The sequence below is a fragment of the Rhinichthys klamathensis genome, unplaced genomic scaffold (assembly GCF_029890125.1).
Source record: "Rhinichthys klamathensis goyatoka isolate OS25496 unplaced genomic scaffold, OSU_Roscu_1.1 h1tg000133l_1, whole genome shotgun sequence".
Lineage (NCBI taxonomy): Eukaryota > Metazoa > Chordata > Actinopteri > Cypriniformes > Leuciscidae > Rhinichthys > Rhinichthys klamathensis.
Genome location: NW_026606668.1, coordinates 5,026,225 through 5,052,643, shown reverse-complemented (window position 1 = coordinate 5,052,643; position 26,419 = coordinate 5,026,225). Strand labels below are relative to the sequence as shown.

Below are 26,419 nucleotides of genomic sequence, written 5' to 3'. Positions count from 1 at the left end.
TTACAACCTACCCCAGTATGTGTTACAACCTACCCCAGTAGTGGGGTAGGTTGTAACAAAGGACCACCTTGTATTCATGATCATCTCACAAAGTCTGTGATATATTTTGAAGAAATTTAAATTGTTGCCATTTGTAGTAGACAAATATGGGTACTTTGCCTAAAAGTTTCAGACGTGTAGCTAAAAAAAAAAGGTCGTTTTAGGTGCTGAAGAAAAAAGTGTTACAACCGTCCCCGGTCTCCCCTATAAACTTGCGCAACAACAAGATCATTATTAGAGCATATTTTGTTTTCTAACGAGAAAAACAGTAATCATAAAACCAGTTAATTTTAAATAACTACATGTATAGCCGCAAACTGGTAGCATTCATCATCTAATATTCTAATTCCTTTATTATTTTACTCAGTAGGCTGCATTCTGTCAGCTCATTTTTTTGACTATATCGCCTCCTTGTGGACAATACTGAAGCACACTAATTCATGGTATAAGCAATGAAATTAGTATTTTTTTCATGCTTGAATCGTCCACAAACGTTAAATTTTCACTGCTACAACGCAGCCTACAGCCTCAAATAAAAGTTTTTAGCCTATTTGAATTTAACATCAATTTATTTTTAATCTCTATTTTGTGTACCCGAACAGCATGTTTTAATCTTAACTTCATTTTGGATATTGTTTAATAAACTCAGATATTATTTATTATTATTTCTAGTTCAAAAAGTATTGCTGTACCAGAATTATTCACTCTCAGAAAAAAAAAAAGTTTAAAGAGCGGTCACAGCGAGGAACCCCTTTCAAATACTAAAATGTACCTTTTGGGTACTAATAATGTACACTTTAGGTACTAATGTACCTTATAGGCCAAACTAATATTGACCCTTTTGTACAAAGTTGAATCTTTCGAAAAAGGCACTGCCCCAGCGCCAACTTTTGTACCTTTTTTCAGAGTGTAATGCATAAAAAAAAAAACCTTTTCAGTAGGTCGTGCAGATTATGACTAGACAAAACAGCTCAGCTGTCATCATGTGGGCAGTCACACAGGAGATTGTCTGTTTGCTTTTATTTCATGAGTGTTAATTGTGAACATTATGGCAATGAAATATTAAAACATTTTAGTAGTAGCACCATTTTCTTCAGCTTTTAATGATCGTTAACTTTAAAGAGGACAAACTTTTGCTAATCTTAATTTGCTGTGGGTAATTCTACAACACTGTGCTAATCACTGTCAGTATGCTTAATCTAAAAGTGTTACATTGATGAAATAAACCTCTCAGTGAACCTCTCCACTCACTACCACAATTAAAGTTTAAAACATAGACAAAAAAAAGCTTAAACTTGCTAATAATGCCAATTATAAGACTAGTGGTTATACTATAGTGCTATAAACTGACATGTCAAGCTAGTTAGTGAGCATACAAACAATAAATAAGTGAAAAATTGTTGAATACATAGAAAATATTGCTTCATTGAGTACACCTGAATATTTGGTCTTCTTTATAATAGTGCAGGGTTAATAAGTATTTTCATAATAAACTTTCAAAGGCTTGCATCTTCATCTTTCAAAAGAGAGGAGTAGGACTTTCTTTTTCTGTAACAGATTTCAAGTTTTAAGGCCAAATCAACCAGAGAAAGTTTATACATTTTTCTTTGATTATTGTAAAGAGAATGTTTTTTTTTTTAGCTTCTACTAAAATTATTTCTTACTCTAAATCTTTTACACATTTCAAGAAATATGAATGCTAAAATTCGCTCATTTGAATTAGGTAATTCTGTGCTATGCAGAGCATCTTCACAGTTTAAAAAGTTGGACAAGAGATCCTTCTATTGATTTGGAATGTCATGCTTTTGTAATTGGTCCTGAATTGGGTTCAGAAGGGGACTGACTGAGCCCTCGTCCCACAGAGCTGCCCCTGAGATGGGAGACATGGAATCTGACCCAGGCATAGAGGGCGGCAGGGCTTATGCATCATCACCGCCACACAGGAGCAGAAGGGCTTTACGGTAGTCACCTGCGGTATCACCCTGCAGTAACAGAAAAAGATGAGTAGTTTACGTTTCACTGATCTGGGTGAACAAGAAAATGTTAGAAGGTTTACACCCGCATGCATGAGCATACATTAATCATTTTGTGCAGGGAGGTTGCAAACTTCTTGCGGAATTCAACACGTATATCCAGGATGTCCACCTCACTGCGGGAAACCATGATCCTGATCAATGTCTGGTCATCGGTGCCTGCCCCCTACAGGATGAAACGAGAATTACAGCAACAAGTAAGTTCTTTGAAGGTTAATATTGTAACTAAAACAATTTTGTTACCTTAAAAATATGTTACCATTTTTCATTAAGTTTAACTTGACTTACTAAAATAATTAAAACTAAACCGGTAATAATAAACTAAAATCACAAAACAAAATTACAAACACTTTTTTAGAACTTTTTTTTCCCCTTAATGTTCTAATCAAAGATCAACCCAGAGACAAGTGGTGTTGTAGAACCGAATCATTCTTATTCACAAATATTGAAATACATACTCACCTTCATGGCTTTGTGAAGGCTTTCCGCAAAATACCCCGGTAAACTGCGGGCACACTTCACTGATGAAACACAGAAGAGAGTGTTAAGACACAAAACAGCCACACAGAGAGAAAAAACCCATGATTCTGAGTGCTGTATATGGGCGATTCTTAAGTTATAGGAACTATTCTGTCCCCAAATAATATGATTTTATAGACAAAGTGACAAACTGTAAGGCATGGCCCCTACCCAGACTTTTTAACTTCCCCTCTATAGTAAAATTATAAAGGTAAATGTTATTTTGCACTTTCTAATAGGAACTTAATTGAGATCCATATCTGTCTGTGTGAGTGTGTGTGTGTGTCTTACCAACAGCCAGAAGTACTTCTTGGAGGGTTCCTGAGGTCTCTCTCTGGATGCTCTCCTCTATCTCATACCCGGAGAGCTTTCTATACTCCTCGAACACTGCAGATTAGCAGAAAACGAATGAATATACAAAAACAAACATAATTTCATTAACTCTCTGCATGTGTTGAGCTGACCTTTCCTAAGGTGAGCACTACTACGGTTTCCCAGGGTAGTGATGAACTGGCTTTCATCAGTTCCACACTTCTTTTCTCCCGCGGCAAACAGAGCCTACACACAAACAGTTTTTAAACTTCATATGAATGACAAACTGATAACACACACTACAAGCACTAGATGGCAGCATTTCACCACGGGATCGTTTTTACAATGTTGTTGTCTGTACACAAAAAAAGAGCAAAGGGAAATCTTTTCTGTTTTTAGTGTAAACACTCTTAGTTGCACTAGACTTAATAGCAACAAAACTTTCAGAAACAAACTTACCTGAGCATCACTTTGGACGAGGTTCTCTTGTACACCCTGCTGTCTGCTGGCCTATGGTTAAATCATTTAATAGGAAATAAATTAATTGTAATACTAAGACAAAACAACTACACTTAAAGGGATAATTCACCCAAAAATGAAAAATTCTGTCAACATTAACTCACCTTCGATTTGTTCAAAACCTGTATGAATTTCTTTATTTTGCTGAACACAAAAGATTATATTTTTTTCCCACTATGGAAGTCAATGGGGTCCATCAACCGTTTGGTTACCAACATTCTTCAAAATATCTTCTTTTGTCTTCAGCAAAATAAAGAAATTCATACAGGTTTTGAACAAATTGAAGTTGAGTAAATGATGACAGAATTGTCATTTTTGGGTGAACTATCCCTCTAAGTCTACGGCTTTTTACAGTGGGTTGAATTTCCAGTCTTACTTTATAATAATTATTTTCATAAACAGATAAATTATTGTTAATTTTTAAAAGATTTTTAATAGACTGCGTACTTGTAGCAAAACAACCAGCATCCTCTCGAAATGACCTCCAGTGTCACCAGTCACATCTTTCTCCAGTTCATTTTTATGCTCTATAATGCACATATAGACATCATCAAGACTAAAGAGAGTGGCATTCAACAGCACATATAGCACAACTGGCAATTATTAAAAATTAATAAAATAATATGTATAATAAAAGTATAAATAACTAAGAACAAGAATACTAAAAAGTCAAAGACGTATAATACATAACCCACACAAACACAGTTACCTTGCTTGTATAAACTTTTGATCTCATTGACTTCATTGGCTGATCTAGATGCCAAGATCTCAATCAACACTTTCTCATCTGTGCCTGCTCCCTAAAACAAATGCAAGGTACAGATATACATCTCTCTATAAAATATAATGAAATTGTTGTATGACAGTGTATTTTGCATGTGTTAATGTCAACAATTACGAATATTAGAATTCCTAAAATTATTGATATGTACCTTAATAGCATTCCGCAGAGATGTGACATCAAACATGATGGGAGGAGTCATCAGAGCTACTATCAGAGACTCCAACTTCCCAGTGAGCTCGGACTTCAAATTATCCACCAAATCCTGAACAGAGATGGACAGAAAAAATAAATGAATATTCTTAAGATTTTAAATATAAATATATATTTATCTAACCAGCATATATTCAAATAAAACACCGTAAGTGCTATTTTAAATTTTAAATATAATTTATGTTAATGATGTTACCTTTCCATGCAGAGTTTTGAATGCAGCTTTGATTTCTTGGCGCTGTGCATTACTGCGTGCTGTCACCAGCTTGATAATAGCATCCTCATCGGTGCCTGAGTAATAATAACAATAATAATATGTTGATTACCATTACTTTATTCTTCGACATAATGAGAAGACTGATACCTTTCTCTTTAACCCGGACGCAACATTCTCTGATTATTCATTTATGAGAAACAAATAAATTGATTAAACAAGCAAAACGTATTAATTAATGTCTAAATACAAATGCTTTTTCCGCATTACAGATTATAATTGGCAGTTATACTGGTTCTATAGATATAATACTATGTTATTCCTTTATAGTCATTCATTTGAAGGTGTACTGATTTTTAAAGTGTCAAATTGGCATTTAATATGTTAGTCAAACTCACCAATTCCTTTCATGGCCTTGTAGAGAACCTCAGCATCATTATTAGCATTGAATCCACTGTTGGGCTTCACTGTTCCTCTGCCAGCCTAAAACAATTAGAAACACAACATTTTAGTTGCATGTTCTCTTTTCTGTATTTATTTCACTTCAGGGACTTCAGTAATCTATGAATCATGACCACACCCACATTTCCTCTGCAGCCGAAGGTCTGTCTCTTTAAGAAGCTGTGCATTTAACTTTTACATGCAGTGGTTTTCCACTTGGAAACTTTGAGCATCTACCACAAATCTTCTATGAGTAAGTGTGTGGGGGAGGCAGGGGAATGACACCAGAATACTGGATGTGGACATACAAATGATTCATACAATACCACAATATATAAATTAATTTGACATTCAAAAAGTAAAGTTAATATCTGTATTATGTTTGTGACCTAAGACAGATGTTATTGCCCACTCAAATTGAGGAAGTTATGCAAGATTCCAGAAACGGTATTTAAACATCAACTGATGTAACCAAAGATCTTGCCGATCACGTGATCTTTTGGATAAATCACATACTTTTTAAATAGTTTACATAACAAACTTAAAAGACAACACTCCAACCGTGTCTGTTTGTGGGTCAAAGAAGTCACAGGAAAATATACAAGCACAGACACAGGCACACTGGTTTGTTCATATCTCAGTTAAGCCCCCAGGGTGACAACCACACTACTGACAAAACAAGTCACACAATTACACTCTAAAGCCTTTTTCTAAACCTCACTGTATCAGTGGAAGCTCAGAACATACTGCAAATCAATTTATTATGGCTTTTCTTCTATGTAGCTATTGTTTTACCCCCATTTAATCCTACAAGACATAGGCTGCCTCCTGAAATATCATACTTCATATATACAAACAACATACATACAAAATCAGTATGTGAAAAGAGTAGCATGTCCGAATTCACAGTATTCATACAAAAGTACCCGTATGACTTACTACTTCCGGTGAGATTCTGAAGAGCGCATACAATGGCAGTGAAGCAACGCAACTGTCACTGGTAGGTCACATGACGATTGTAGTACATCCAGATTACATTTAAACTTCATATTCATATTATATAAAACATACTTTTTAGTGGTCATGAAGTCATTTGTTATTCAGAATATGTAATTGTGGATGCAGCCATAGACAGTATGCGCCAAGGATATGAGGTCAAAAGCAGTTAAGTCCCCAGACATTATCCAATAAGCAGTGTGACCATGCTTATTATGTATAAACTGGCAAGTCTAAATCAGCTGCTGTCTACCACACAGCTGTTTTTATAAGTATTGCCAATTACTACTCACAGCTTTTTTTATTAGATAAACGCAAATTACATTTTGTTGTTTCGGAGAGGATATGTATTGTTCGTCTCGAGCCATATTGTTAATGGAATAAAGGAATGTGCTGAATAACACAGGCTTGAATGCTTTCTGTGGTTATCTAAGAATGTGGAGCTCCAGCTCTAAACACAAGAGATTCCTACCGATGTGTGATAGTAACATCATGCGTTAGCGTTACAGATTTATTCTGTGCAAAACAAGCATTTCAGGAAGAACTTGCAGATTCATGAGACATGGGATAGCAATCTTTCCTGACACAACTGTCCCTACTTGGTCAACGCTCAGATATTAATCACAAAATGTGTCAATCTGCCTTCACCCTGAAAGTTCCCTTTTTGACATTTCACCTGAAATTATTTTCAGGTGAAATATCAAAATTGTCTGATTTTTTTTTTTTTTTACATTTTAGTTATGTTGCTGATGTTTTCCATTTCACAACCACGATAACATAACTTAAGATATTTTTACTTTATTTAGTTTCAAATTTCAAACCATTTTAATTTCACATAATGGGTACTGCATTTAATACATAAGTGATGTGCAAAATATGATTTTCTTTTGTAAACGAGATTCCATATGACTGTGGTGACAATTCAATAGATGGAGCTGAAAGTCAGGTGGAAACCATTCTGCAGTTTGCATTCATTGAAGTGAATGTTAATTTAAATGAAACCTTTTACAACATATAAGATGGGCATTGCATCAAAATATAGCTGTATACCTCCTAAATTGTTAAACGGATTATTCCAATTGCTTAAACATAAATATTTCTTATTTTTTTCAGTTCTGTGGCCTTTTTTTGTCCCAGTACTCAAGACTCAGTGTGCTGTCAGTGTCATGTTACTTAGCCTCTCTCCATACAATAGAGTGAACAAACAGATTTGACATCCAAATATATGCAAACTGTTGTGTTGCCAGGAGACGCAAATATGAATTCTTCTGTTAAATCCCTCAAAGTGGAACCTCTACAAATGGAACCTCTACTAAATGATTTACATGTCTCAAAGCAAAGGTAACTGATAAAATTGAAATATAGATCTTTTAGTTGAACGACTCCAGAAAGACCACGCCAGAGAACTTCATAAAGCTAAGAAAACGGATTAGAGGAAGAAGACAGGCAAGGACCCATCTTCCCCGGGACGAGCTGATCTAGCGGGGCAAGCAAATGATCAGGATCATCAGGCAGATGGAAAAATGACATAAAAGATTACTTATTTTGTGAGGGGGTTTATGTCAGAGAGTCAATTTAAATGTCCTAATTGTGAAATATCATGCTTGCAAGAGAGGCTTGAATCGCTAGAAGCATGATACAAGCTTGCTTTGCAACTAAGGTGTTTGTGGTTTCCTTTGATCTCTCTGAATAGACTCAACGGCTGGACATGCCTGCCTCTTTGACCATTATCATAGTTTAAAAAGAAAGAACGAGGCCCCTCAGGTTTTGTTCTGTTGTTCGGGGCCACAATTCGGGTGAAGACCTATACGCATTTCTGTTTTTTTTTCTTCTTTTTGAATTATTTGTCTTTGTATTATGCTGAAACTTTTTTAAGTAAAACGAAACCAATTTTGGTGATTCGAAAAACGTTCAAAACAAGTCTCAGAGAGATTTTTTCCCAAAAAGTATCTTTACTTTGTTGTAGTTAGATAGTAATACTAAGCAAACGCCCAGTGAAACGGACCCAGGACTGAACTGGATCGGACACCGCCGAGGACCCTGAAACAATTTCTAGCATCTTTAACCTGCAGGTAAGGGCAATTTATGATTGTATAGGTTATGGAAATGTTGTAGAATGATTTAAAGGTTACAGCGGAATAAAAACACAACAAAACGATAGCAGTATTAATTTACCAACAGCATCTAGAGCCCGAGTGTTTCTAGTCCCCTTTTAACAGCTGGAAATAAATAATTTACAAAGCAACTGCAGCTGTCACTGTGTGCATACCTGGTATTAAAGGGATTCACCCAAAAATGAAAATGTTGTTATTGTGTTGTTCCAAACATGTATGAGTTTCTTTCTTCTGTTGAACATAAAATACCAATATTTAAAAAATGAACAGACAGTTCACTGCACCCACTGACTTCCATAGTATTTTTTTTTCCTACTATGGAATTCAATAGGTTCTGTCAACTGTCATGTAGCCTACCAACATTTTTTTTAAAACATCTTATTTTGTGTTCAACAGAAGAAATAAACTCATACAGGTTTGGAATAACATGAGGGTAAGTAATGACAACATTTTCAGTGAACTATCCCTTATTCTGGTTATATTCATATTGTAAGGTATGATGTTCAAAAACCAAGATAATAACATAGAATCTAAACATTAGGCCTACATTACTGAGTTTATGAAATATTATTATTATGCTCCACGTCGTAGGAAACAATCTATCGGTTTACTTTAACACAGCTGAATTAGGAAACAGAGGAGAGAGGATAGAAGAGTGGAGAAACTGAGAGACAGAAAGAACGCCCATTGGGTCGTTTAGCCCACGCGAATGAGTCATAGTTGCACTCGTTTACGGTTTACAACAATTTTGTTTCTTTCTAACATCACTTGTTTGTGGGGGGAAAAAGTTGTAGTAGATAGTTAAATAGGCTACGGTTTCCAAAAAACAACTTACTCCCAAAATGTGTCGCCTATATTGTTGGGCAATGAGGAAGCATCGTTTTACTCTGTAAGTAGCAATAGGCTACAACACGATTAAATGGACTTAAATGGATGGGCGTCGACACATGAACTTTCGGAAGTTTATACCATTCTCAACAGAATATTGAATATCTTCAGAAATAAAGGCGTTGAAACTTAATAGCGTATGTGCTACAAATGTTATAGACTTTTATTACATATAACACTTTATTATAACACTTACCATGTTTGAGATTTACGTAGCCTACTTCAAAGTGCTCGAATCTAAAGAAATAAACGACAAAATAGTTCAGTAACAAATTTAAAATTTAAACATTCTCAAATACATAATGTGATTATGAAATAATTAAAAGCAGTGTTTAAGAAAAATGTTGGTAATGTTTGCAGACAGGTAGGTCCTGCCTTTGCAGTCACTTACCGAGAGAAGAGTTTCAGTTTAAAAGCAGATGACTGCAGTACAGACCGAAGCAGCAGGAATGAGGAATGAAGAAGTAGGAGGATTAAACTTCACTACGATGTGTTGAACCACACCCTGGCAAAAAAAAAAAAAAAAAATCGCTGGGACTTATGGGTAGTGGTGTTTTTGCTTTCTTCTTATATTTCAACATATCTGGGCACACGAAAGCAACGAATCACATTTGGAGCAGGCATTACATAGAATGTAAGCATTCATCAAACAAACTTATAAACATCAACTTTTGCCATCCAGGACATGAGGCTATATGGTTTGTGAAATCTGATGTGATGATGGTCCCACCCTGCTGGTCAACAAACGTCCAGGTGCTCTTACTGTATGTCTATAATAAGACAAACAGAGAAAAACTATTTGCCAAGCAACATATTAAGACTAATCAAACAAACAAAGATGGGTGTCACATTACAATAATCTAACCTTTTATTTGGAAAGTAACTCATTGTTGATTTCCACATGGATGCATTAAAGACACGCTGATCAAATTTCAATCCCATGGCCAATTGCAACTGCATTGTGTTATAGGGAAAGGAATTAAAACATACAACCTTTTTGTAACCGTTAAAAAAAAATCCTCCTGTTTTTACCATCACTTTAGATGAAATTGTCTGTAATCACAGTACAGTGTGCACATGTAATGTTAATTCACCTGAAATCTTTTATTGCTTGACTGACATTATTGTTCTGGATTTATTATTATTATTAATGTTGATGCAGTTTTTTTTTAATTAATTTTTTTAGGTTAGGCATACTGTGCCAAAATCACTATTTTAATAGACAATTACATGCAATTACAGTAAATGGGGGATTGGAGCTTTCAAGCTTGAAAAAGGACACACACAAAAAAAAGCATCATAAAAGTAGCATTTAACACTTGTCCATATGCTTTATGAGATGAAACTGTAAATCATTGGGAATAGATCATTGCTTTGGGCCCTGTACATTTAAAAAATTGTTGTGGGCCCCCACCTTTCACCACTACTGGCCTGGGCATGTTGTTGAGATTTTCAGTGAATACATCACTTCTTAAAGCTTGGAATATAAAATGATTCAAAACCCCCTTGACCTGCAAGACATTTTGCTGCCGAGAACAACATTTTATGAAAACAATTTGACAAAGGGATCAGTAAACTATTAGAATGTTTATTGCACATTTGAGTGATTCTAAAAAAGTAAAGTTGATAAAAAAAAAAATTGGCTCTAAACATTCATGCACAAAATTATTCAACCCCCAAAAGTCCAATTTGTGCAGAAACATTTATTCTTTATAACCTCCAATAAATGCTGCCTGTAAGTGCTTAGAAGCTTCTGTCACCTCTCTACTGCAATCTTGGCCCATTCCTCACTTGAAAAAGCTTCCAGACCACTGATAATCTTTGGTTTTCACGTTACCACTGCTTTTTTCAAATTCCACCAAATATTTTCAAGGAGATTTAGACTGTACAGGACACTCAATAACTGTTACGGATAGTGAACAGAGGAGACAAGTGCAAGTAAAACTGGTCTTTATTGAACAATAAGATAAGCCAGCCTCAGAAACGTGAAGGAAGATAACCGGACCAAAGTCTCAGTCTGATGTAGTCGATCTCACGAACTCACAGAAACAATGGAAACAGTGCAGGAACAGAAGCGTTGGCAACGCAGGCTTGCGCGAGCAACTCAGAGGTGCACGGTCAGTGTGTAGCGAATCCTCCGTGAAGACGAGACACGATGACGATGAAACGAGGCGAACATCCAACGAAGAAACAGACTGGGACCCAAGGAACTGGAACAGGCTAGACACATCCACAAACAACGATCTGAAAAACACAAGACGCATGAGGTGAGTATAAATAGGCACGGAAACGAGTATCACCTGTCGCCGATTCTCCGGGAGGATAATCAGCGACCACGCCCACACACGTGCACATACACACACACACACACATAAACACAGCGCAAGGAACAGTCAGTGAATTCATCAACCGTGACAGTACCCCTCCCCCTAGGAGCGCCTCCTGGAGCTCCCAGGAGAACCTACCTGTTGATTGTAATCATCAATAAGGGACTGATCCAGGATGTTCCTAGCAGGGGACCCAACTTCTCTCCTCCGGACCGTAACCTTCCCAGTCCACCAGATACTGAAATCCGTGTCCCCTCCGCCTTGAGTCCAGAACACGATTTACCGAATAAGTAGGTTCCCCATCTACGAGTCGCGGCGGTGGAGGAACCGGGACCGGCGGATTAATGGGAGAATAAAATACGGGCTTTAATTTGGCTTTAATTTGGATATATGGAACACGGGATGAATTCTCCTGTACGCAGGATGCAGTTTGAGTCGGACTGTCACCGGACTAATGACTTTGGTGACAGGAAACGGGCCAATGAATTTAGGAGCTAATTTATTCGACACGGAACGGAGAGGAATATTCTTGGTAGAAAGCCACACTTTGGAACCGACGACGTAGACGGGAGGTCTTGACCGGTGGCGATCGGCCTTAACCTTGGTGCGTGCCCTTACCTGGAGCTGAGTCTCACGGGCTCTGGTCCATGTACGGTAACACCTCTGGACGAAGGCGTGAGCGGAGGGAACCGCGACCTCGGATTCCAGGCTGGGAAAAATAGGTGGCTGGTACCCTAAACTACACTCAAACGGTGATAGGCCCGTAGATGACACTGGCAACGAGTTGTGTGCGTACTCCACCATAGAAAGCTGTTGACCCCAGGAGGAAGGATTCTTGGATACCACACATCGCAACATTCTCTCCAAATCTTGGTTGGCTCTCTCGGTCTGACCATTGCTCTGGGGGTGGTAACCCGAGGACAGACTGACAGTGGCCCCCAGTAATTTACAAAATTCCTGCCAGAATTTGGACACAAATTGGGGCCCCCTGTCAGAGACCACGTCCGTCGTGAGGCCATGTAGACGAAAGACGTGATCAATGACAGTCACCGCTGTCTCCTTGGCAGATGGTAATTTGGCCAAGGGAAAGAAATGAGCCGCCTTCGAGAACCGGTCCACTACGGTCAAAACAACCGTCTTACCTTGAGAGGGCGGAAGGGCGGTGATAAAATCTAGCGAAATATGGGACCAGGGTCTCGAAGGGACAGACAGCGGTTGGAGTAACCCATCTGGGGGTCGATTGGAAGTCTTACCAGTGGCACAGACCGAACAAGCCAAAACAAAATCTCGAATGTCGCGAGCCATCAACGGCCACCAGAATCGTTGCTTGACCAGAAAGTTAGTGCGGTTTACTCCTGGGTGGCATGCTACGTTAGAACAATGACCCCACCGGATAACGTCGGACCGCAACCCCTCCGGCACAAATAATAGATTCGCTGGGCCTCCGGGCGGAGGCGTTACCCCTTCTAAGGCCGTCTTGACCTTCGATTCGACCTCCCATGTGAGTGTGGAGATGAATAGAGTCTCGGGTAAAATGCACTCGGGAGTAGACGGGCGTGCGGATGGATCAAAAATACGAGATAAAGAATCGGGTTTGATGTTTTTGGAACCCGGGCGGTACGAGAGAGTAAAATCAAAACGACCGAAAAAAAGGGCCCACCGAGCCTGCCTGGAGTTGAGTCTTTTAGCGGATTGAATGTATTCCAGATTCTTGTGGTCAGTCCAGACTATGAAAGGTACCCCAGACCCCTCTAACCAATGTCGCCATTCCTCCAACGCAAGCTTGACCGCCAACAACTCCCTGTTACCAATGTCATAGTTACGTTCGGTAGGCGACAAGCGATGAGAAAAAAACGCGCAAGGGTGCACCTTGTCGTCTGAGGGAGAGCGTTGGGAGAGTACCGCACCTACCCCCACCTCTGACACATCGACCTCCACCACGAACTGACGTGATGGATCAGGGGCTATCAAAATGGGAGCGGAAACAAAGCGGCTCTTTAGGTTAGCGAATGCAGCCTCGGCTGCATCGGACCACCTGAACGTCGTCCTGGGGGAGGTCAAGGCTGTCAGAGGCGCGGCTAGTTGGCCGAAATTACGAATGAAACGTCGGTAAAAATTGGCAAACCCCAGAAACCTCAGTAGGGCCTTACGGGAATCTGGACTTGGCCAATCCACCACGGCCTTAATCTTGTCGGGGTCCATACGCATTCCCTCAGACGAGACGATGTGACCAAGGAAAGGAACAGACTGTGCATGAAAAGCGCATTTCTCCGCCTTGACAAAAAGCCCATTCTCTAACAACCTCTGAAGCACTCGTCTGACGTGCTGAACGTGTTCCTGGAGAGACGAAGAAAAAATCTATATGTCATCCAGGTAGACATATGAACTGGTCTACCATGTCTCTCAGCACATCATTGACGAGTGCCTGAAAAACCGCTGGGGAGTTGGACAGCCCGAAGGGCATGACCAAATATTCAAAATGCCCCCTGGGGGTGTTAAAAGCGGTTTTCCATTCATCTCCCTTCCTGATGCGGACCAAATGATAAGCATTACGTAGATCCAATTTAGTGAAGACCGAGGCTCCCTGCAACCGCTCGAAGGCTGAAGACATCAACGGCAAAGGATAGGTATTCTTTACCGTGATGTTGTTCAGCCCCCGGTAATCAATACACGGTCGCAGGGAACCGTCCTTCTTCCCCACAAAAAAGAACCCCGCCCCCGCTGGAGAAGAGGAAGGTCGAATGAACTTGGATGTCAGAGAATCAGAAATGTATTTCTCCATGGCCTCCCTCTCGGGAATGGAAAGAGAGTATAACTTGCCCTTAGGCGGAGACTTACCTGGCAGAAGATCTATAGCACAGTCATAGGGACGATGCGGAGGAAGAGAAGCAGCTCTGGACTTACTGAACACTTCCTTCAGGTCGAGGTACTCAGCGGGCACGTTTGACAAATTCACCGGCTCCTCCTGCAAGACAGAACTGGACAGAGACGAACCAGCAGACATTAAACAAGACGCATAACACTCAGTACTCCAGGCAGAAATGGAGTTATGTCCCCAGTTAACCCTGGGGTTATGCTGCACGAGCCAGGGATGACCGAGGACAATGGGGATGGTAGGGGAGCCAAGGAGCAGAAAAGACAATTCTTCGGAATGATTGCCGGAAGTGATGAGTGTTAACTGAACGGTGGAGTAAGATATTGTGGGTAATTCTTGTCCATTGAGTGCGTTGACAGAGATCTTGTTGGTGAGGGGTATGGTGGGTATCTGAAGTTTGTGTGCTAGGGTGTAGTCCATAAAGTTACCTTCCGCTCCGGAGTCGATTAGGGCTTGGCAGTGATGAGTCTGAGTTGCCCACTGCAATCTCACCGGAAGGAGGGTGGAAGAGGGTTTCTGGATGGAGACCCCGCCCGACAGAATCCTCTTCTCTACTGCCGGGCTCGCTCTTTTACGGGGCAGTTATTGATGAAGTGCCCCGAACCTCCGCAATAGAGGCATAATCCCCGGGATCTCCTTCTCTCCCTCTCCTCCCGGGAGAGCCGGGCTCGACCCACCTGCATGGGCTCCGGATCGTTGACGGGGCTGACCGCATCACGACCACTTGTTTGGTGGAATCCATAATCTCTGGGAATCGGAATAGTACGGTTGCGCTGCTCCAGACGATGCAGGCGAGCGTCCACTTGCAGAGCCAGGTCAATCAATCCGTTGAGACTTGCGGGTAGATCCAGGGAGTAAATCTCGCGTTGGATGCGGTCAGCCAGCCCATGCAGGAAGACATCCCACTGCGCCTCCTCGTTCCAGCGACACTCTGCGGCAAGGGTACGAAACTCAATGGAATACTCAGCGACAGATCCTTCTCCCTGAGTGAGGTCCACGAGCCGACGAGACGCTTCTCTCCCTGCGACTGCTCGGTCGAATACCCTCCTCATCTCTTCCGAGAGTGCCGCGAACGAGGAACAGCATGTTCGTTGACTCTCCCACACCGCCGTCCCCCACAGAGCCGCACGCCCGGACAGCAGGGTAAGTACGAACACCACCTTCGACTGTTCCGTACAAAATGTCTGGGGCTGTAGGGCAAAAAACATAGAGCATTTGATTAAAAAGGCTCTGCAGTAGTTAGGCTCACCCGAATAGTTCTCCGGCGTCGGTAAACGGGGCTCGTGTGGACGGTTAGGTGCGGGAGGAGCGGGGGGTGGGGGCGGCGGTGGGTTTGGCGCAGTGGGCATGGCTAGTTGTTGGATTTGCTGGGTGAGCCCAGACACCTGCGTTACCAACGCTTGAACTGCGCGACTTGTGGTGGTGAGATTCTCCTCCTGCTGATCCATCCGCGCCGAGTTGTGAGAGAGATAATCCGCGAGTTCGGATGTACTTGCTGCCTCCATGACGGTCAGATCGTTCTGTTACGGATAGTGAACAGAGGAGACAAGTGCAAGTAAAACTGGTCTTTATTGAACAATAAGATAAGCCAGCCTCAGAAACGTGAAGGAAGATAACCGGACCAAAGTCTCAGTCTGATGTAGTCGATCTCACGAACTCACAGAAACAATGGAAACAGTGCAGGAACAGAAGCGTTGGCAACGCAGGCTTGCGTGAGCAACTCAGAGGTGCACGGTCAGTGTGTAGCGAATCCTCCGTGAAGACGAGACACGATGACGATGAAACGAGGCGAACATCCAACGAAGAAACAGACTGGGACCCAAGGAACTGGAACAGGCTAGACACATCCACAAACAACGATCTGACAAACACAAGACGCATGAGGTGAGTATAAATAGGCACGGAAACGAGTATCACCTGTCGCCGATTCTCCGGGAGGATAATCAGCGACCACGCCCACACACGTGCACATACACACACATAAACACAGCGCAAGGAACAGTCAGTGAATTCATCAACCGTGACAATAACATCCTACGATTGATCCTTGGACCAAGCTTAAGTAGATTTGGATGTATATTTTGGGATGGCTGTCCTGCAGTAAAGTCCATTGATCATCAAGTTTCAGTCTCTGTGCCGAAGAAATCACCATCTTTTTCAAAATGGCTTGATACTCTAAAGAATTCATGATGTCCTTCATACAGTCAAGATTTCCACTTCCTGGAACAGCAAAGCACTCCCAACAAGACTGGACCATCTCCAATTTTGACCATAGAGAAGGTGTACTTCTGCTCATGAGCTTTGCCTTTTTTTGCACCAGACATAACGCTGATCCATGGGTCCAAAAAGTTCCATTTTGGTCACATCACTCCATCAAACATTCTTCCAGAACTCCACAGGTCTATCTAAATTAATTTTAGCATATTCAAGTCGGCCATTTGTGTTCTTCTTGGTCAAGAGTGGTATTCAGCAAGATGTACCAACATGAAGGCCATGCTTGTCTAGTGTTCTTCTTATATAATCTGCATTGAAATGTTTTTTCCCTCCTTTCATCAGGTCCTCTTGTAAGTCTTTAGCAGTAAATTAAGGGTTTTTCTCAGTTGCTCTGATCAAACATTTTATTCCCCTTAATGATATTGTGCTTTTTCTTCAACACCCTCAAAGGTTTTCTGGTACAACACAATTTAAACTTAGGAATAAGACTGCCAGCTGTGTCTGTACTTTTAGGGGCGGTTTCCCGGACAGAGATTAAGCCTATCCTGGACCAAAATGGCCCTTTAAACTAGATTAACAGAAATCTGCTTTCTCTGTCATGGCTTTAAAGAGTCCTAGATTTAGTTTAGTCCAGAGTTTAATAAACTGATTTCCTGGAGGAAGACTATAAAGCTAGGCTTAAATTGAGGCTTAAATTAAACCAACCAGGCAGGTTTAACTTCAGATTAGCATTGTGTTTCAAAGAAGACACATGTATTACTTGGATATATATATATATATATATATATTATGCTGTTCACTTTATTCAAACATTTCATTTTGTTTTAACACCATTGTATTGGGTTTCTAGTTCAAATGTGATTGATTCAAAGGGTTAGTTCACCCACAAATGAAAATTATGTCATTAATGACTGTATACCTGACGTCCCAAGCCCGTAAGACCTCCGTTCATCTTCAGAACACAGTCTAGATATTTTAGATTTAGTTCGAGAGATTTCTGTCCCTCCTTTGAAAATGTATGTACGGTATACTGTCCTTGTCCAGAAAGGAAATCATCAAAGTAGTCCATGTGACATCAGTGGGTTAGTTAGAATGTTTTGAAGCATCGAAAATATATTTAGGTCCAAAAATAACAAAAACTACGACTTTATTCAGCATTGTATTGTCTTCCGGTTCTGTTGTGGATCCGCGTTCACGAGTCCGCAGTGACGCTGATGACGTAAGACGCTGCTGACGTGGATCTGGTGCGTCCGTGTATTCGGGCTCAAATAAATATGGCTGGGCAAAAAAATGCAAGTCTTCCTCCGTGTCGAAATCCTTAGACATGTTTGCGAAGATTGTTTTCTTTACAGCGTGCGTCTCCCTCAGACTGTAAACGAAGCTCTTTCGCACCAGATAACACGTCAGCGTCTTACGTCATCAGCATCACTGAACGCGGATTGACAACAGAACCAAAAGAGAATACAATGCTGAATAAAGTCATAGTTTTTGTTATTTTTGGACCAAAATGTATTTTCGATGCTTCAAAACATTCTAACTAACCCACTGATGTCACATGGACTACTTTGATGATGTCTCTATTTCCTTTCTGGACAAGGGCAGTATTATACCATACATACATTTTCAATGGAGGGACAGAAATCTCTCGGACTAAATCTAAAATATCTTAAACTATGTTCCGAAGATGAACGGAGGTTTTACGGGCTTGGAACGACATGAGGGTGAGTCATTAATGACATAATTTTCATTTTTGGGTGAACTAACCCTTTAAACTGACTTGAAATGGTCACTCTTTGACTTCACTTGATGTTTTCATTTTGAAACATGTTTCAATCTAGTAATCCAGTCATATATAACTTTCATTTCCCATCATGCTTTGCACAGGTCTGAATTGGGAGAGAAATTTTTTAAATAAAGTGACATGTTATGCATTTTTATTTAGCAAGATACAAAAATCTTGTTAATATTGCTCTTGTCAGGGTTGTGGTGCTGGTTGAAGGATGAATCAATAGGCAGAAGTCCAATACAAACGTTTACTTAATAAAAATTAAACAAAATGGTACAGGCAGGTAGACGCGTTGAAGATCCATGAGAAACACAGCATAAACTCAACATGTGCTAACATTCACATTGATAACAACAACAACAACCGACAAAGACCGAATGAACCTGAATAAAAGTGTTGAAGTGTTGCTTCAAGTCTAGAGTACCAACATTGAAAACCATATGTGTACAAAACAGTTTTTTTAAGTTTGCTATGTAAATCACAGGAATAATCAAGAAGCATTATTTGTAGGATTAATTTAATACTTCATTTTGAAATGAAAACCATTAATTGTTAATGAACAACATTGATTAGTTAGTTGTACATGGTTGATTACACACACACACACACACACACACACACACACACACACACACACACACACACACACACACACACACACACACACACACACACACACACACACACACACACACACACACACACACACACACACACACACACACATTTATAGAATTCATATATATATAATTACAAACAGATTTCCAGGCATTTATTTTATTTTATTCCACAGCTGATGTGTGCAGTTTATGTTTACTTGCTTATAAATAATTGTCTCTTGTTCAGTAATTTTTTCAGATGCCATTGTTTTACTTGGATTTGCAGTTACATGCAATTTTAAGATTTTCTTGGTTCATTCCATGGTTTATAGGCAACCTCTGTCATGCTAATTCAGATTAGCACAGTTGGTTTTAAATTAATCTGGTTCAGGACTCCTTAGTCCAGGTGCAACTAATCGGTACTTAATCTGTGTTACAGAAAGCCATTTTTTAAGACACGATTAACTATTCTAGATTAAGGCCTACTCCTGGCTTAATTTAAACCCTGTCCGGGAAACCGCCCCTTAGTGTTTTGGCAATCTTCTTGTAGCCATAGACTTTCTAATGTAATAAAACATATTGTTCTCTATAGCTTTTGTGAGAGCTCTTTTGACTTGGCCATATTTGCTACTCAGCTTTAGCTCATGCGTGGGCTAAATGCATGTAAGTGTAACAGCACAATTCAGTTAAGTCAAGCATTCAGTCAAGCAAATTCAGTTTTGTTATAGAGTTTCCAAAGGCTTCATTGAGTTTTAACACAATTTTGTACCATATCATACAAATAAGTGATTTAAAACAGCAGTGTTGAATATTTTTGTTGTATTACAAAAAGTCCTACTTAAATACAATTTGCCACTAAACTCTTACAGATGCATTTTAAAAGCAAAAAACAAAACTCAGTATCTTTAGAAAAGCTTACAGTCTCCGGGAGTTAAATAATTTTGATCGCAACTCAAACAAGTTTATGCTTTTATGATGTTCTTTTGTCTTTTTTGTCATTCAGTCCTCATTCTCTTTCAAGAGAGGGTAGGATATTTTTTTAAAAAGTCATCTTTTCCTGTCCACTAAAGAAATAAAATCATATGGGTTTCGAACAATATGAGGGTGAGCAAATAGCCAGAATATACATTTTTGGACAAACTACTAAAATTAAAAGGGGCAACATTATGATGCCACCATATGTAAACATGGTTTTTCGACAGTCAGTCAGAGAACCTTCTTGTCATCTCAAATAGGCATACTCACACACATACAGCCTTTATTAATTATGTAACTCATAGGCCTACTCAGTATTCATTTCACGAGTTCACACTTACAAATAAGTCAGATAGAATAAATGCATATTTGGCGTGCTGTCCGAGGAGAGGGCTCCGGGCTCGGTATGCGGCCCGAACCCATAGTACTTCCCCGTTCCTGACTGTGGAAGAATGAGCCAGGAGTGAGGAGTCGGGGTGGTGGAGGGATGCTGAAACTGTCAAGGAATGTTAGGTGAGTTGACAGTGGATATTTATATATGCTTCCTCTCGTGCTGGGTAGACATGTAATAGTTTGGTGACGAGTTGATTGGAATGATTTATTTGAACGTGCTCCTCCCGAACCTTGTTTATAAAACATCATGTCTTGAGTGTGTAAACTGAATTTCATAGACAAAAACATGCTTGACAGTAGGCTATAGGCCCATAGCTGCCAACTCTCACGCATTGGCCGTGAGACACCCGCATTTGATTGGTTTCACACGCTCACACGCCACACTCCCGATTTCTCACGCTGAAGTGTCAACCCGGGCGGTCAAATGCCTGGAAGATGAGTTTATCTATATATCTACCTGTTGAGCCACTCGTGATCGACTAGTTATACCGCAAATTCGTTAAAAATCTCCCGTTATCTAGAGCGAGCGTGCATGCGAGACAGAGATTGTGCTCCAAACCGCGTAGAGCGAGCGAGAGACCTTGCGCGAGCGAGACCGACGCCCCCCCTCACCCCCCCCCCCCGTCAACAAATCTCACTCGTTTCCTCCCCCCCCCCCAACAAATCTCAATCGTCTCTACCACCCCCCCCCCCCGTCAACAAATCTCACGCCGAGCAAAACTCAAAAGTTGGCAGGTATGTAGGCCTATAAACCCACTTCAAATTGACATATTTAAAACACATCAGAAAGTGCAAGTCATCAGTTGTTATTTCAGCTGATCCACTCAGGTCAAAGTAAGGAGTTTTGTGAATAGAGCAGAGTTAAAAATTATAGTCTTTTGGTTCTGATTTACGCAGCTTGAGTCATAAGTGCACCTAATACATTTGTCCACTTTTTAAAATAATCTACAGTAAAATCTAATTGTTTCTGGTTTTAATCAAATGATTAATCAGAGCTGGAAAACACTGGTAGCTTCCAGAATCGACCGATGGCGGACGGACCTATTGCTGGAGAATCTGAACCAACTTTTTTCCGTTTTTCTCTCTTCCGTGTGGCGTTGCCTTTTTAAAGACACACTAAATATACAGAAAAGTTTCACTACCGGTGTAAATATGTGTGCCAGTAGTACATAAATAGCACGTGTATCTGAGCGGACACCCCTCCGGTCTGTGTAAATGGAATATGACCGGTCGCATATATGATCCTCGTGCTCCCTCAGTAGGGTTTGTGTTTTCTCGAGCGACGCCTTTCAGAACTCTTGAGGAGTGACACTCACGAACGTCTGCGATCATGGAGTGGAAACCGATGGAAATAAACCCGGAGGTTTAACGCTATGTCATGATTTAGCCACGCTAGCCAATCTGTTTGTCGTGCATGCTTTCGCTTTCTCTGGTATGATTGTGGCCGACATATTTGTGCCTTTGTATTGGTTTCAGATGCTGAATAAGGTACGTTCGCTGAGTCATAAGATGAGATGATGATGATGATGAGACTGTCTGTGGCGTCTGGAGCTGAACTATCATGGACCCGAATCTGAAATGAAAGGGCGTGGGCTTACACACATCACATATGCACGAAAACAATAACGCGCAGAATTTGTAAATGCATGCTTTACGCAATAATTTGTAATTTTGCATAATACCACGATTCAGATTGTCGTTTATAAACAATTGACGATGAAATCCAATGAAATTTTACAAAATTACAAACTTGGAATATTTCAGACCGCTTTATTTTATCCTGAAATAACGGGTCTCGCGCGTTGTGTGTGTGTTTTTTTTTGTTAACCTTTTTTCTGTATCTAGGTATTGAGTAAGTTGGGTGTGGGCTCGAGTTGGCGTTTTGTGGATGTTTTGGGTCTGGAAGATGAGTCTTTGTCAGGGGTGCCATCACCCTGCTGTGCCATGATGCTGCTCTTCCCTTTAACGCAACAGGTAGGCCTACGTACGGACGCACGCACGCACATGATGCACACAATGCATTACATTAAACGCGGGCGTGGTCATTTCTCACGTGACAAGTATGCCTGTAATCCTTAAGACAATTTGTGTAGTTCTATCTTAATAGTTTTATTATAGGAAAGAAATGAAAGTTGTTAAGTTAACATTTAACATTAATTTAACTTATTAATTTATTTAACATAATGTTAGTTAATTTAACATTAATTTAACATTCATAGAATGAATCATTAACTTATAACTTTTTAACCCACATCCTCTTCTTTCTTTTAGCATGAGGACTTTCGTTCCAAACAGTCTGTTGAAGATACTAAACGTGTTTATTTTCTGAAACAAACTGTGGTCAACTCCTGTGGAACTGTGGGATTGGTACATGCTGTGGCCAACAACCAGGACAGTATTGATTTTGGTCAGTGGAGACATGTGCCATGAACATCTGCTCATACACAAGATGCTTATTGATGCAGAATAAAGCTGATGGCCTTGTTGATTTAAAAAATATTACATTTAATTTATCTTTTGAAAATTTGACTGGCTAAATAAATCAATCCAAAGATGTTTAGAAACCAGGTTAATCAAATTTCATGTGCATCATTAAAGCTAAAACAGTTTATAAAAATTATAAATCCTCTAACCATGATCTGACTGTCTTTGTATGCAGTTTAGGTTGTTAGGGAAAGAGGCTAATTCAAGACTTGACTTTTTTTTCTTCTTCTTTCTACCATCTATAGACAACAACTCTACACTGAAGAAGTTTCTCAAAGCCACCTCCGAGATGTCTGCTGCAGAAAGAGCCAAAGAACTTGAACAAAATAAGGTATTGTATGCATTCATTAAAAGTTGAGCCACACAAAATGTGATTTGATTTGCCACAATCTTTGCCAAAAACAAAGATTAACATCTGAAATGTCACAGTTCATGTGACTATTTTAATTTTTGTGCAGTATTCAATACCACCAGTAGATGGTACTATTGTACTATATTTTCCATGTTTTTTTTTTTGTTTAAAGTCACCATGAAATCAAAATGGACCAATCTTATTTATGGAATATTGCAGTATTTATTATAAAGCATTTACCTGTACACTTTATTTGATCAATTCATGTGCCCTTGTAATTATGAATCAAAATAACTTCCACTCCCTCTTGCAACATCTCTTCTCTCTGATAATGTGTGTTCTGGTGTGAGTGTCGGACAATCTGTCACTCTCGTGAGATCACCGCAATGACAAACCACAACCGAGTTTCACTCGGATATACGCCACAATAGGGAAGAAAAGTCTATCGCAACTTCCGTTTCATGCTGACTTTAATTAAAATGCATTCAGGCTTGAGTTGTGTTTTTAAAATTAAGTTAATCTAGTTACAATTTTATTCAGGACATCCAGGAAACTCATGATGCAGTTGCTAATGAAGGAGAGTGTCGGGTAAGACAAAACAACTGGCAATATAGCACATATACTAGTTACAGATACAAGTACTAAGTAATTTAAAAAAAAAATTACTTTTCCATCTCTCTTATCATAACAGCCAGAGGCAGACGAAGTCAACTTCCATTTCATTACATTTGTCAATGTAAATGGTCAGCTTTATGAGCTGGGTAAGTGGATGACATGTATTGTGGTGTAGTGTCTGTTTCATTGGCCAATGACTTTAAGTATAAACTCCTTTTAAAAAGTCTGAGATGAAAAAGTGGGTGTTTTGTCACATCAGATGGCAGAATTGATGGACCTGTGAGTCATGGACCTACAAAACCAGAAAGCTTTGTCATGGTAAGGACACATTCTCTCTTATGAACTGTCATTACGGTCAAAACCGTAGATTTAGAGCATCTAAAACAATGAGTCATTTTCCCGTGACTGAATAACTGACTTAATCTCTCTAGGATGCAGCAAGGGTGTGCCGTGAGTTTACTGAGCGGGAGAAAGGGGAGGTGCGTTTCTCTGCAGTGGCTCTCTGCAAGGCCTGAGAGGAAACGGACCACTAAGCTTGAACCATGAGCAAAACCCTTCAACCACTTTACTATACAGAGCACAGAAACCAATCCTGTACCATCCCTTCATACATGCTACACAAACTGCCTGTCTGACTGTGAATTAATGTAATTTCCTATTTATTATTTAGTTTTGTCTCTTGAATCAATCTACAACTATGCTCTCTGTACACATCAGTGTTAATTGGCTTTTGTTGATGTACCTTTAGTTCAAGTTCTAATGTTTTTGGGCACTTTTTGGAGTGGGGCAAAATTTAGCAGAAATGTGATGTTCACTAATAAGCTTGGAGGCGTATGTGCAAAATAAATAGAAGACCGAGAAGGGTATTCTGCTTCTGTGTGTAGTATTGTTTGTCATTACATGCTGGAACTATCTGACATCACTAATTAACAGTTTAACTTTGCTCCCCAGAACAGAATCCCAAAACTTCTGTGGGTTATTTATATGATTTTGAACGCTTTTGGGTTGTAGTGGTGTACGTTCTTGGAGTTCTGGCATGGAAACCGCATGCGTTAAGTACTCGCCTTACTGTGCAAGCTGAAATCTCAGTGCCTGTTGCCACCAAGTCTTGCAGCAGGTCTTTTACAGTTTTTCTAAACCTGCCTTTTCAGAAATCTGGTTGCAGCCATTGATGTCGTCTTTTTTCTGACCCGTCCAGGTAGTGTAACCACTGTTCCTTTAACTTTGAACTTGTGAACTATGCTTTCAAAAATGGTGTCTCTAGGAACATGTAGTGCCTTCTCTATCTTTTTGTATTCTGTTCCTTGTTTGTGAAGGGCGATGATATCTTCTCTTCTTTTGACTTAGCCATTGTGCATTTTTAGCACACTGCAGTGAGATTTTTAGGATGCTTTTCTTGACTGTGTTGTTAGATCCTCCTAGAGTGGGTTGTTTTAAGCTGTTTTAATGCATTGCTATGTGGTTGCCAGGATGTTTTGGGTGGTTTCCTGTCTGTTGACATGCTTTTGCTGTGCGTTTGCTGGACTTTTCGTTGTGGTTTTTTTGTGCATTGCTAAGTGGTTGTCAGGACATTATGAGTGGTTGGTTGATATGCGGTTGCTATTAAACATTTAGGTTAGGTTAGGGTCCCTCACATGGTTTGCAGCTTGACGTGCTGTAAGGGCTTGTGTGCATCAGTGATGCTGAGAGCTATGCCACTGGTACTTCAGAACTACTGGTAGGGTTACCCCAGTGGATCTCAGCTGTGATGCCAGACGAAGACAAACCACCTAGACAGTAGCAGATTGGCCTGATGTTCCCGGCAGAAGATCACAGTCTTGTGACAGTGGCAACAACACCAGCATTATCAGCACACTTGTAACAGCGTTCAGTCAATCAAATTGAAATAAAATGAACTTAAGTTAATTTTTGAAGGCAATTTAACTTAAGCTTAAATGCTTGTATGTGTGTGGTAAATAACTTCTGAAATAGTTTCTAAATTTAGCCACATGATCATGTATATATTAAGTAGAACAGTGAAAATGTTTTAAATACAACAATTACAATTTATAACAGGTTCAGTAATCTAAACTTCATAAAGCAGAGCTTAATAAAGCAGATGCTCAGTAACGAATTTGTGCATTAATAATCAAAACAAATCCTTATTAAAACTAAAATAAAAACAAAATATACTGAAAAATTTAAACTACAAAACACTAAAGTGAAAGTAAACTAAAACAATCACAATGTGGAAAAAACAGCATCAGAGGCTCAAAAATATAATCATTCAGTATGTTGTTGCATAGGTGAGAAAATAATAAAAATATACATTTTATTCAAGTTGTCCTTGTTTTGGGTTTCATTTCTAATGTCTGACTGTATTTTAATATATGCAATATACGTCAAGACAAAAGGCAAGAACTTATTGTTTTTCCCCCTGTCCATATTATGTGCACTGTGGTCTCAATTTTGTTTTGAAGCATTTGAATACATGGTTGAAACATTCTTCAAAATTTGTGTTCATCAGAAGAAATAAAGTCATATAGGGTTGGAATGACATGAGGGTGAGTACATGATGTGATTTTACTTTTTGAATGAACTATTTAAAGCTGAATTCCGATTAAAAACTAATTTTTTGAGCAAGTACATAACCAGCCAGTGTTCAAAACTCTCTGCTTGCCTTAGCTCGATTCAAACCGGTAAGCTTGTAATAATGTTTTTAATCCCAGTGGTACTGGTGGATTTCCGCGG

General features: G+C 39.7%; 2 protein-coding genes across 2 annotated transcripts; one reads left to right on the top strand and one right to left on the bottom strand.

The window, feature by feature from the left end:
* Window positions 1–1,042: 1,042 nt before the first annotated feature.
* Window positions 1,043–9,486, bottom strand: anxa5b (annexin A5b). The gene is made up of 13 exons (XM_056256952.1): window positions 9,461–9,486; window positions 9,266–9,306; window positions 5,029–5,113; window positions 4,613–4,707; window positions 4,355–4,468; window positions 4,132–4,222; window positions 3,870–3,949; window positions 3,363–3,413; window positions 3,056–3,149; window positions 2,883–2,978; window positions 2,535–2,593; window positions 2,116–2,238; window positions 1,043–2,021 (listed from the first exon to the last, which is right to left on the bottom strand). The coding sequence occupies exons 2-13, from the start codon at window positions 9,266–9,268 to the stop codon at window positions 1,959–1,961; spliced, it is 954 nt and encodes a 317-aa protein (XP_056112927.1). The 5' UTR covers window positions 9,269–9,306; window positions 9,461–9,486; the 3' UTR covers window positions 1,043–1,958.
* An 11,970-nt stretch (window positions 9,487–21,456) lies between these two features.
* On the top strand, window positions 21,457–24,406 carry uchl1 (ubiquitin carboxyl-terminal esterase L1 (ubiquitin thiolesterase)). The gene is made up of 9 exons (XM_056256953.1): window positions 21,457–21,601; window positions 21,715–21,726; window positions 22,084–22,212; window positions 22,510–22,645; window positions 22,968–23,053; window positions 23,615–23,662; window positions 23,766–23,835; window positions 23,949–24,007; window positions 24,121–24,406. The coding sequence occupies exons 1-9, from the start codon at window positions 21,569–21,571 to the stop codon at window positions 24,202–24,204; spliced, it is 657 nt and encodes a 218-aa protein (XP_056112928.1). The 5' UTR covers window positions 21,457–21,568; the 3' UTR covers window positions 24,205–24,406.
* Window positions 24,407–26,419: the final 2,013 nt, after the last annotated feature.

Bases quoted from the DNA above. Each gene is read 5' to 3' on its own strand.
- uchl1 (XM_056256953.1), top strand. From the start codon at position 21,569: ATGGAGTGGAAACCGATGGAAATAAACCCGGAG. The intron at 22,646-22,967 runs GTCAGTGGAGAC...TACCATCTATAG, and splicing joins CCAGGACAGTATTGATTTTG to ACAACAACTCTACACTGAAG. The intron at 24,008-24,120 runs GTAAGGACACAT...TAATCTCTCTAG, and splicing joins AACCAGAAAGCTTTGTCATG to GATGCAGCAAGGGTGTGCCG.
- anxa5b (XM_056256952.1), bottom strand. The intron at 4,469-4,612 runs GTAACATCATTA...ATCTCTGTTCAG, and splicing joins TCAAAACTCTGCATGGAAAG to GATTTGGTGGATAATTTGAA. The intron at 3,414-3,869 runs GTACGCAGTCTA...ATTTAACCATAG, and splicing joins TGCTGGTTGTTTTGCTACAA to GCCAGCAGACAGCAGGGTGT.